At 38.5% G+C, this 13,056-nt stretch overlaps 1 protein-coding gene across 1 annotated transcript in view; it reads right to left on the bottom strand.

The window, feature by feature from the left end:
• The window catches only part of lrguk (leucine-rich repeats and guanylate kinase domain containing), a 40,920-nt gene that overhangs the window by 9,290 nt on the left and 18,574 nt on the right, over window positions 1-13,056 (bottom strand). The window contains exons 9-14 of the mRNA XM_002931868.5: window positions 10,266-10,352; window positions 8,800-8,906; window positions 5,595-5,714; window positions 1,672-1,768; window positions 1,073-1,186; window positions 239-440 (exon numbers count right to left, since the gene is read on the bottom strand). Coding sequence (XP_002931914.3) covers window positions 239-440; window positions 1,073-1,186; window positions 1,672-1,768; window positions 5,595-5,714; window positions 8,800-8,906; window positions 10,266-10,352 — 727 coding nt within the window. The remainder of the gene's footprint in view (window positions 1-238; window positions 441-1,072; window positions 1,187-1,671; window positions 1,769-5,594; window positions 5,715-8,799; window positions 8,907-10,265; window positions 10,353-13,056) is intronic.

Raw genomic sequence — 13,056 nt, 5'->3', positions numbered from 1 at the left:
TAGGTGTGTAACATCTTGCCTCAATCATACACTTACATGAGACACTTTTCTTTAAATAATATTCACCACACAGTGTATTAGTGCAGCAAGTAAGTATCTAACTCCATAAAAAGCGAGGCAAACCCTACAGCCTCTATTTTATACCTATTATAACTAATGTCTAAAGCTTCTTAAATGCTAAATATTAGCTGGATCTCAAAATGTTGAAAATCATGACCACCATGTTTATCTCAGTTACCTGTATTGATAACAGCATCGAAAAAACCTAGGAATTCCTGGTTTATCTTAAGGTACATATCCACTCTGGACACAGCAGCGTCTATCTCTGGTCTAGTGAACAAGCCTTTTCTTCTCAGCCAACCTTCATATTTTTCTTTATTCATGGGCACAAGTAAGATGTAGCGTGGTTGAAAGTGACAGTTCTTTAAGCTTCTCACGCCCTGGGAATATAGACATAAGTTGTCATTAGAAACTAGATTTGTGATGGCAATCTATTTTATTAGTATAGGTCAGAAACGTAGCTGCTGGCAAGCATAGCACTATTACACATTTTGAAGTTAACCTCTGCTTGAAGTCCTGTCACCCCAGGGGATACAGAAAATGCTTCAGCTAAATTTATTTACTTCTACTCTGAATTATTTGGTCCTGTCAGAAATAATTTCTAACGCAGGTCTTAGTTTTAAAAGAATAAATTCAAAGTATGTATTAGGAGATACAATCACCATTAAACTACCATGCTAAATACAATTACCATTAAACTACTTGTACCAAAGTGCTATGGCAAACCTAGTGGCATTGCACTTAAGAGACCAGAGTCCATCAAGTTCAACCCTTCCAAGTAAACCCAGCACACACAAACCTATATTTACCAATCTATACACTCACATACATAAACTATATATACAAACATTAATACTAGCTGTAGAATTTGCCATAGTGGTACTTGATACATGAGCCTGTGTTGCAGGATACAGAAATGGAAAGCTTCTTAAGCTTAAGGTAGAACCAGTTAACTGAAATAATGTAGAAGTCAGGTTACTTATGTCTAAAACAATATCTGTCCTGGAAATACCTCAATCTCCATGTGGGTGCAGCAAGCAAGACCTTCTCTGGCAACTGATTCTACTGCTTCTCTGCTTAATCCATAGTAGTGTCCGCTGTACTTCATAGTCAGAAGAAACTGGCCCTGAGAAACCAATATTGAGACTGATTACTTATGAAGTATATAGAATTTTATTTCATGTAGTGTGTCCTTGTGCATACAGAAGTGCAGTTATAGAGACGGTTAATGCCTGAAAAAGACTCCTAATGTAATTTTGCCAACGTCCTTTTCTTTGATGTCCAGTCCAGTCTGGCAAAGATGCAGCAGCAACACACCTCATCAATGAGAAGCATTTTAGGATGCAATGGCAATAGCAGCATCAGTAAGTTTTCGAAAATGCACACGCAGCAATACAAACTCTATACCTAATATCTAAATGAATTGTAATAAGTGCTATTACTAACTAGTGGAGCCCCTTACAGGTCATTATTTCATCCTGCTACACTTCTATTACAGCTCATTAATCACTGAACTAACAATTATAAATTGTGATATTGTTTAGAAAGAATAGGGCGAGAGAAAAAATGATTGTATTATTATACAACAAATATCAAAGTGAAAGTTCCTACCGAGCAGGTCATATCTTCAAATGCCTCTGGTGTCACAAAGTGATAATCAAATCGCTTCTCTTCTCCAAAGTATGGATTCCTGGTAGTGTGGCATGGCCTAAAGGATACAGGGGGAATGTGACCTTTTTGAGAGTAATTTAGAGGAAAAATTGAAATGTTAGCCTGCTCCACAGTAATCATAAGATCCAAATAAGTCTGATTTAAGAGAAGCAGCAATTGCCTATAGTTTGTTTGCGCTATACTGTTATAGCACGCACTACTGTACTGCTACTATAAAACCATTTGGTGCACAATACAGTCAATATAAATTACAGGGAAAAACATCTGCTCCAGGTAGTAAGCCGCATTTTTTTGCAATAATTGGTGTTTAAATGACTGTCTTCTCAAAGGCAGAGAATAATCAAAACTTAGGGAGGCTTATGCATTTATTTATGTGTATATAGCAGTTATTTTCCAAAGGAAGGACTAATCACTATATACTTATATATAACTAAATACATTTTCCAATAAAGACCTTCTATTAGTAGCATCCCACAAATAAAATAATTCAGCCTCCTCTCCTGTGTCTGTTAACTATGAACTATCTTTGTGCCCTAGGCATCCACTGCAAATACAATTTAAATCACTGTGTAAAATGCATTGTATTTAATATGTATTTAAATGTCTAAGAAACATATAAAATTGCTTAAAATATGCTAATTTACTAGACTTGCACAACTTACAAAATACATTTTAGTGTGTTAAGTTGAGATAAACTCTAGCATGGACACTGGCACACACACTAGTTCTACTTATAAGCAGAACTCCTAAAGCCTTTCCATATGGGTATTTTACACAGATTTTTACTACAAATTGTACACTTATTTTGTTGTAAAATGAATACACACTTTTATAAATATGCAAAGATGATGATGTAACTATGCATCAAACTATGGAATCAATCACAGCTTGACCCTTTTGTGTCTCTCATTTACAACACACTTGACCGATCCCTTTAATTGCTTGAAATACACAGAATTTTTTCCTTAATTCCATTGTGAAATATGTATTAGATTGTTTTTATTATTTATTATATATTATTTCCATTGCAGCTGTAATGGGTTTAATGCTTCAGTCTAGCATTTCCTGTGGATATCATGTGCATTCCTGGGAACATCAAGTCAAAGAGAACCATCTTCCACCTTTAAAATCCCATTCTCATAGCCATAAAGCAAAACCTTTGAAGATGATCATGAGGAATCATGTGTCCATAAAAAAAGGAACATGATCATGGTTTTCATTATGTGTCAACTCCTTCCTCTCCATTCAGTGTGATATGCACATTCGGGGGAGTATAGGCACATCATGGCACATATGCACTTAATCACACATTCAAAGGAACCCTCCCCGTGACTAGTCATAACTTGACTCTAGCCCTCCTTTTGATATTACATCTCTTATGCCTGTTTAGCTGCCATGTACTTGATGTTCAACTCTGAACTCATTACCCACGAACATACTGAAAACAGATGAAATTGGTTTCTTCTATGGGTCTATATTTCCCCTAAAGAATAGTGTTGTGTGGAAATATTTTTGGGAAATAAATTACTACTCACAGTTTTATTCTAAAACTAATATTTAACAGATGTGGAGTTTATCTTCCTACCCCAAATGACATTGCCAGCATTCCTTAGGTATGTATTTAGAGTGTTTTAGTAGCTCTCAAGACATACTTCCTTTTCTAACATCTCTGTGCAAACACACATGTGATTTAGTATTACCTGACTGATGGCCCCTGCACAGAAATGCCAGTGTAAAAGAATGATAATAGGAATTCCACTGATAAGCAAGAAGAGCCTTCCAAAATCACTACCTAGTAGCTACTTGAAGACTTTTTTTCCATTGCAACATTAATCACTACTGTATGTAGTCAAGGTTCAGTTTGTTAGAAATGTACGTACCAATGTGGTTTCAGTTCCCACAAGTGTAAAAAAAACATTTGCTATGCCATGTTCCATGTTGCATGGCAGCACAAGTATTAACGGACCTCATTCTGCCTTGTGGGTACCTTGAACTCATTTAGCTTTGATACTAAAGCTGGCCATACACGCAACGATAATATCGTACGAAACCTCGTTTCGTACGATATTCGGTGCGTGTATGGTATGTCGGCGAGTCGACCGATATCGCAGGAGGCTGCTGATATCGGTCGACTCGCCGATCGGCCAGGTTTAAAGATTTTGATCGGGCGCCATAGAAGGCGCCTGACCAAAATCTGCCTTCAGCGCTGAATCGGCAGAAGGAGGTAGAAATCCTATTGTTTCTACCTCCTTATCTGCCGTTTCAGCCCTGAAGGTTAGTGGCTGATTATACGATCTTTCGTGCGACCGATGGTTGCACAAAAGATTGGAAATCGCCACGTGTGTGGCCACCTTAACTCATAGGGGCTGATTTACTAAGACACGATTTCGAATCCGAATTGGAAAAATTCCGATTGGAAACGAACATTTTGCGACTTTTTCGTATTTTTTGAGATTTTTCCGGCGTCTTTACGATTTTTGCGTAAAAACGCGAGTTTTCGGCGTCTTTACGATTTTTGCGTAAAAACGCGAGTTTTTTCGGCGTCTTTACGAAAGTTGCGCAAAGTCACGATTTTTTCGTAGCATTAACACTTGCGCACAAAGTCGTGCCTTTTTCGTAGCGTTAAAACTTAAAAGGCGCGACGTTTCGCGCAAGTTTTAACGCTACGAAAAAATCGCGACTTTGCGCAACTTTCGTAAAGACGCCGAAAAACTCGCGTTTTTACGCAAAAATCGTAAAGACGCCGAAAAAAATCGCGAAATTACCGATCATTACGAAAAAAACGCAATCGGACGCATTCGGCCCGTTCGTGGGTTAGTAAATGTGCCCCATAGTGTAATAAGATCAAGTGACATTTACGCTGCACCGTGGTACACATAAACATTGAAAGTAAGGTTTAGGATAATTATGCTTCTTAGAGTAGAACTGTAAAACAGAAATGGTTATGCGTGTGTATTTGTGTGTTTGGACAATGGCATGATTTATTAGACACAGTTGGGATCATTTACTAACACAAGCACAAGTGTTAAGCCAACATTACATGCTCCTCTATACATGCACCATGTCTAATTAACCATATCAAATTAACACATGTATTGGGAAGGTGTTACTTCCAGGGCTCATCTTACATGTTGCACCTGTATATACAACCCACGCCTAAGTAGCACCTGCATTTATCCTCCTCCCCAGATGTGTTGCAAGCTGTTTATCAGGCACACACAATTACACTGGATTTCTGGGGGAGACGCAGCATTGTGGGTAAGAAAACAGCAATTTGCAGATGATTTTTTTCTCTTTGCGCTTGCATTCTTAGATGAGCCTTAATGCGTATATGGAATTGTTGAAGCGTCACAGCACAATTGGTTATAGCACATGATTATAATCACAAGGAAACACAGGCCAATGAACATTGTATTAACACATAAATAGAGGATAACTGAAAGACATGTGTTGCTCAAACTTGTAAAAATATTCTCACTTCTCAGACATCATTCTCTATTTTTTATTTGGATTCACTAACGGAACAAAATAAACCTGCTGTCAGTAAAGACATGATGATTTACAGATACAAAATCTATAGGCACGCATTAATAGAGAAAAAGCACAATATGGAAGCAAAGAGGATGATGTGGGGAGAAAGGGCATGAAGAAAAACGAATGTCCCCAGAAACCAGAGAATGATTTCACTAAAGCATAAAGCTTATGTACCCTCACCAAACTGGCTTTGAAAGTCAGAAAACTGACCCTACAGTAAGAATCGTTATCAGGTGCAGTTTAAGGTGCCACCCAAAATTATGTATTCAGAAAGAGCATGAAAATATATGGAAATTGCATAGATACACATATCTATAGAGTTAACTTACCCATATCGGAAGAACTCTTTAAATTCCCTGCACATTCTATGTGCAAGCTCTCTCTTTCCACACGATTGAGGTCCAGTAAGTACTAACATAGGATATGGAGTATCTATATTTGGTAATGTACTAAAAGGAAAAAAAGGTTTATCAATGTGCAATATTACTTTAATGTATATAACAAATACTTGTACAGGTATAGAACCTGTTATGCAGAATGCTCGGTACCAAGGGTATTCCGGATAAGGGGTCTTTCAGTACCTTAAGTCTACTAAAAAATCAATAAAACATAAATTAAACCCAATAGGATTGGTTTGCATCCAATAAGGATTATTTATATCTTAGTTGGGATGAAGTAAAAGGTACTGTTTTATTATTACAGAGAAAGAGGAAATCAGTTTTAAAATTCTAAATTATTTGATTAAAATGGAGTCTATTGGAGATGGGCTTTTCGTAATTCGGAGCTTTCTGGATAACAGGTTTCTGGATAAGTGATCCCATACCTTTACTGAGCTACACAATGTTCCAACAGTATCTAGTCAGAACACTATCTTGTTTTGCTAATGAAGAGCAAATAAGGAATTGCCTTAAGGTGGCCATACACGGACCGATTTTTTACCTACAAACGACCGATTCCCGAACGATCCGATGGAATCGTTAAGTTATCGTATAGTTGGTGGTGTACGAACGATCGTCGGCCCACTAAACGAGCCGACATTATCGTCCCCAAAATCGATCGGCCAGGTTTAAAAATTTTGGTCGTTTAACGATAAAATCTGCCAGTTGGTGTGAGTGTCAGACATTTGTCTTTCAACGATTGTTCTCTGCGCATGTCACGATTGCCAGCAGCGGAAGTCAAAGACATTCGATCGTACGTAGATGTACGATCGTACGTATTTTACGATAATGATGCGACGAAATCTTTCCCGAATTATCGTTGCCCGTGGATGGCATATCGTATGGGAACTCGATCGCCATACGATCGTTTGTCGATATAATCGTTCATCGCACAACGAGCGAAATCGCCTCGTGTATGGCCACCTTAACTGCTGTGTGATAAACCCCATTTAAAAAAATCCAACTGAGTTAAACCTAAAAAACTGGCATGAAGAAATGAGTATCAGTGGCCACCATACCTGTTTTTTTTAGTATTCTGTCACCTGTATTATCTTAATAAAAGTAAGCAAAACCACTGGGCAGCACATGGGCAAGGTTTTGCACAAAAATTACATCAATGATACATTTTTATACTATAACTGATAAGGTGTTTGGGTTTTCCTTATTAAGAAGGAAGGAGAGGGTTTGTTGAAAACAGATTCTACAACTTTAGGTAGAGTCAGTTTTGCCTAATAAAGCAAATAAAGTACTGTCTTGCTAAAAAAGGGCATTAACTCAAGGGATGAAAGTATAACTTTGCCTCTTTCCCTTTCCCTGGTAAAGCCTTACCTTGAGTGTGCAGTTTGGGCTCCAGTACTTAAAGGGGAAGTATCATAAAAATGTAATACAAGCTTCATTATACTGAAATAAGAAACCATTTCTGAAATACTCTTTATTCTCCCTCTCTCTATCTGTCTCTCTTCCTGCTGAATTCTGGTCAGATTTTGTTCGACAGGTAGCTCTAATACATCTTTTAGAGGGGCTCCCTTTGCCTAAAAAATGTATTAGATCTAACTCACATAGACTCCAGCACAAACAGGCAGGGCCGGAACTAGGGGTAGGCAGAAGAGGCACCTGCTTGGGTCGCAACGGTGGGTGAGCACCTCTTTCACCTACTTCTAGTTCCGGGCACTTTCCCCCTCACTGCAGTCCCCCCACCAGCGGGCCACAACCCCGCTGCCCTGTGTGCGCTTGCATTGTGCGCTCCTTTGCGCATGCGAGCGAGCACAAGGTGGGGGGTTAGGCAGGCCAAGCCGACCAGGTTGCCTAGGCCAACCAGCCTGCAAACAGGAATTAACATAATAACCAACTTCAGCACAAATCCTGCATGTACGATTATTCTGAAAGAGTGAGCTCTAATTCTAATTCTTCTAGGCAGATGGAGCACCCACAAAATATGTATTTAACTTAACTGTCAATCAAAATCTGAATCTGACTTGTAGAGAGAATAAAAAGATTGATGTGATGGGGGATAGTAAAGAGGAACTACATTATTTCAGAAGCAGTACAGAAGTTTAATTTACATATATTTTAGGCAATTTCTTATTTCAGGGAGATAAAGTTTATATTACATTTTCATTTGTGTGATAGTTTCCCTTTGAAAGGGATATTAATGTGCTGAAAAGAGTGCAGAGATGTGTAGCTTAACTGGTACGAGGGACAGAAGATTTAGACTATGAGGGTAGACTGCCATGGTTGGAGTTGTTGTCTGAAAAAATAAGACACTTGGAGGGGACATGATTACTCTTCACAAATACATTAAAGGACCCCTTTAGACATGAAGAACAGTTTCCCATGAAGCAGTGTGGTGGTTCTTCATGGTAAGGGCAGTGATGTGGTGATGGAAGATTCTATTAATGCGTGGCTTGGATGTTTTTTTGGATAAGCATAATACCCAAAACAAAAACAATTCAATCTGTCTGCCCTTATTGTATATGCTTTATTAAGGATGGTTATTAAAACACAATATAGCTCTTTTGGTCTATATTTAATGGTGGGAAAAAGCACTGACCAATGTAAGAGTAATGTCAGACGAGGAAATGTGTCTCCCATGGGAAATCTGCACTACTTGCGGGTGACAAATCTCCTAAAAATACATTTACCTTAACTAACATGGGCCTAATCACAGAAACATGTGGAAGGCAGTATTTTCCCATGATAATACTGGATTGTTGCATGTAAAATGTTTTACATGAGATGATCCCAATGTTTTTTATGGGAGATGTATTTTCAGGACATGTATCACAAGTGAGTAGTACAGATCCTTCATGGGTGACAAATTTCCTTGTGTGCAATTAACTTTAAAGTATATTGCATGTGACACACTGTGCAGTTTCCTGAGGTGCTAAAATGTACATACCTGGTCTTTTTTTTAAAAAATACTCACCACTCACAGAAAAAATGGTTAAAAGGCATGAGTATAGTTTTTACTCCCTCTCTTTCTATATCCCTACAAATGTATCTGATCAGAATGTTCTTGCATGACCTCATAATACCAAAGTCTGTTTCATGTACAGTAGACAAACAAGATATCCAATTCTAATGTCTCATGTTTTACCTGTCAAATACCTTCTGAGGCTGGATCATACTGTACATAACATTGGCCATATGATCTCGAGTGGCAATCACTTCAGGGGGTGGGTCATACTTATTCACTGATGCCACCTGCCCACAGTAAAAAATACAGAGTTAGCAATGTGACAAGTAGTTTTATTTTAACCAGTCTTCATTAAATAAATTCTAATTTGTTATAAGTAATGCAGGTGTTTGCATCCAATCCTAGTTTTGACCAAGTCCTAATTTCTGCTAAAGGTTTGTTCATGGATATAACTAAGCGGCAGATTTATTAAAATTCGAACTAGGGAATCCAAGAAATTCCAGCTTGAATAGTTGATTGACAGTCACTACACTTAATTGGCTTTTTAAATGTGCCTGTTAATCAGAATAGCTTTGATTGTGTTGAGCTGTAAAAGTTTCAGTTGAACAATAAAGTTCAGAAGCAGGCATGGTGGCAAATGGAGTATGAGCTGGGGGAGAGCTGACTTCTGCTATCTTTATGAGTCAAAACCAGCAGTGCAGCAAAGGGATGGGTAAATAATGATTTCATTTGCAATTGTATTCACAAATAACTGTTAAACCACTGGAATTTAAGTGTTGCTTATTGGGAGGTTGCTTAGCACTGAACCTTTTTGTTTTACATCCAAAGGAAACTATTCCAATGGAACAAACAGCACAAGCTAATGTTTCATAACCATATGGCCAAGCCCGACAAAAAAGGGCAGAAGAGATCCATATTTACAACAGACTGCTGTTTTAAACCAGACAGTGCTTCCAAGGCCATAAACCAGCTGAATGTATGTATGTATGTATTGGGCTCAGTACACTCCAATGACAGGCCACAGTGGAGGCAAACATAATTTTAAATAAGATCATTTTCATGGTGTAGATATATGAAAAAACACCAGAAGGGGATTGCACTACACACTAGCTCAAACTCTTTATACAGATCAATATTACCTATGTTCACACCGATAAAGAGAACGTTTTTCCTTTGCAATTATCTGTTTGTGTACAAAGGCCAATGAGCAGATTATCGATATGTTGCACGTCATGGTACAAAGCAGTCTTGCTGAATTCCCAGTGCCCCGATTCATAAATGGCCTATACTGGCTCTGTTCAGATGCTGCACTGTGGGACACACAAAGCGTGCAAAGGGACTTCATGCTTAGTGGAGATGTCAGGCGCAAAACTTGGAAGTACAGATTAAAAAAAGCAAGTGACTTTCTGAAGCAGTCATTTCTTGCTGGCTTGTCAGGCACGCATAAAATGAGTGAATTATACACTCAGGGACATGTTCTTTACTTACTTTATCTAGCTTTAACATGTGATGCCACTGGGATATACAGAATATCCCTCTCTTAGACACCAATGTAATTGCTTAGCAACATCAAGTGAAGCATTACTTGAGTTGCTTTGGGGAATATGCTAATAATCGACTCAATACAGGCACTGTAGAAAAAATACCTTTTCTTCTATTTTAATCTTTTTCAGATCCAGCTCAGTTAGCTTCTGCAGCATAAAAAGGACAGACAGCCAGTATTCTGGTTGCTCCTGGAAATATGACAAGATAGCTTTCACTTAAATGCATTCAAAACCATATCTACATGTCAAAAAGGCAAGGGAGGCAATGGTGTATATGAATTGCCAGACACTTACAAGTCTTTCATTTGAAATTTTCAGTTTTAATGAGGCTTTTGTTGTGTTTTAATGCTACCCATATAAATAACTAGCAACCCTTCCCAGATGGCTTTGCTTTGCTCTAAAATTTTAACAATCAATGATGTGGAGCAGATATATTCATAACAACTTTAGGTATCCATTGCTGTGTGGTGTCCTGCTCTGGCATAAAAATAACAGTCACAGTCTTCAACATCTGGCAAATGATTAAAGAACTGAACATCAGCTGGTAAATTTCAGTTTAACTCTTTTACTGCCAAGCACGTATGGCATACGTGCTGGCAGTAAAAGGGCTTAAACGCCAACGACGTGTCTCATACGTCGTTGGCGTTTAAGCGCTGCTCTCTGCAGCAGCGGCATGTGCCGCCGCTGCAGAGAGCTTCTAACAATGACAGCCCCCCTGGGCAATGTGCCAGGGGGGCTGTCATCAGGGTCCTGCGAGCCGATCGCTCGCAGGACCCTCCAGGAAGCAGCAGACGCGATCGCATCGCGTCTGCTGCTTCCTGCTTCCTCCCTCTCCCCCAGCGCCGGCCCAACTGAGGAAGGAGGCGATCGGGTCTTCAGGAACAGGTAAGGAGTCATTTTTTTCTTGCATTTACACACTTTTACACACTTATACATACATTTACATACATTTATACACACTTACATACATTTACACACACACTTACAGCACACATTTTAGAATTTTTTAATTTTTTTTATTTATTTTTTATTTTTTATTTTTCACACTTTTATACACTTATTTACACTCATATACACACTTACACACTATCACACAACTTTTACACATGTACACACATGTATACACAAACACTTTGGTTTTTTTTTGTTTTGCTTTTTTTTTTTTTTTTTTTTTTTTTTTTCATTTTACCACTTTGTTTTTATTTTCTTTTACCTAAAAACTGTTTATTTTGACAGTGTAACTATTGGATCAGATATTCTGGCCACTAATTACACTGTCATGTAACTTATTTTGTTGTTTCACTGATTTGCACAATTTTTGTGGTTTTATCACATTTTATCCCTATATAAGTGTTCCTGATCTGTTTTTAGCGTAGCTTTGCCAGGTGTAACTTTGGTGTACAAAAATAATTTTACCTATTTTGAATTCATCAGAATGTGTACTTTCCAAAAATATATGGTTTTCTGGGGGTCACTGTATAGTTAGGGGGGGTTACTGCACATAATACACTGACAGGGGGCTCTGTGTGCAAAAGCTGAGCTGGCAGGCGAGAAATCCATATGCGCTATTTTCATTTTGGGTTCAGTACATACCGCAGACTTTGGTATATCTATGCATATTGGGCATCAAACTGTTCAGTAGGCCTCTGGTGTTCCTATTTGGGGTGACTTGCCTTTGTACGCAAGAAATTGTGTGAGATAAATGCGACAAATTGCAACATTTTTAGGCGATTTTCTGAAATGTCATAAAAACCAATAACTTTAGGAAAGCTCTGCAGATTGGTACTTTGGTGTAGAAAGGACTCTTTACCCTTGTTGGATTTGTCAGAATGTGTACTTTCCAAAAATATATGGTTTTGTGGGGGATCTGTATAGTTAGGGGAAGTTTTGGCACATAATACACTGACAGGGGGCTCTGTGTGCAAAAGCTGAGCTGGCAGGCGAGAAATCCTTATGCGCTATTTTCATTTAGGGTTCAGTACATACCGCAGACTTTGGTATATCTATGCATATTGGGCATCAAACTGTTCAGTAGGCCTCTGGTGTTCCTATTTGGGGTGACTTGCCTTTGTACGCAAGAAATTGTGTGAGATAAATGCGGCAAATTGCAACATTTTTAGGCGATTTTCTGAAATGTCATAAAAACCGATAACTTTAGGAAAGCTTTGCGGCTTGGTACTTTGGTGTAGAAAGGACTCTTTACCCTTGTTGGATTTGTCAGAATGTGTACTTTCCAAAAATATATGGTTTTGTGGGGGTCTCTGTATAGTTAGGGGAAGTTTTGGCACATAATACACTGACAGGGGACTCTGTGTGCAAAAGCTGAGCTGGCAGGCGAGAAATCCTTATGCGCTATTTTCATTTAGGGTTCAGTACATACTGCAGACTTTGGTATATCTATGCATATTGGGCATCAAACTGTTCAGTAGGCCTCTGGTGTTCCTATTTGGGGTGACTTGCCTTTGTACGCAAGAAATTGTGTGAGATAAATGCGACAAATTGCAACATTTTTAGGCGATTTTCTGAAATGTCATAAAAACCAATAACTTTAGGAAAGCTCTGCAGATTGGTACTTTGGTGTAGAAAGGACTCTTTACCCTTGTTGGATTTGTCAGAATGTGTACTTTCCAAAAATATATGGTTTTGTGGGGGATCTGTATAGTTAGGGGAAGTTTTGGCACATAATACACTGACAGGGGGCTCTGTGTGCAAAAGCTGAGCTGGTAGGCGAGAAATCCTTATGCGCTATTTTCATTTAGGGTTCAGTACATACTGCAGACTTTGGTATATCTATGCATATTGGGCATCAAACTGTTCAGTAGGCCTCTGGTGTTCCTATTTGGGGTGACTTGCCTTTGTACGCAAGAAATTGTGTGAGATAAATGTGACAAAT

Source organism: Xenopus tropicalis, chromosome 3 (assembly GCF_000004195.4).
Source record: "Xenopus tropicalis strain Nigerian chromosome 3, UCB_Xtro_10.0, whole genome shotgun sequence".
Lineage (NCBI taxonomy): Eukaryota > Metazoa > Chordata > Amphibia > Anura > Pipidae > Xenopus > Xenopus tropicalis.
The sequence above is the reverse complement of the archived record's forward strand: the minus strand, read 5'-3'. Positions and strand labels throughout refer to the sequence as shown.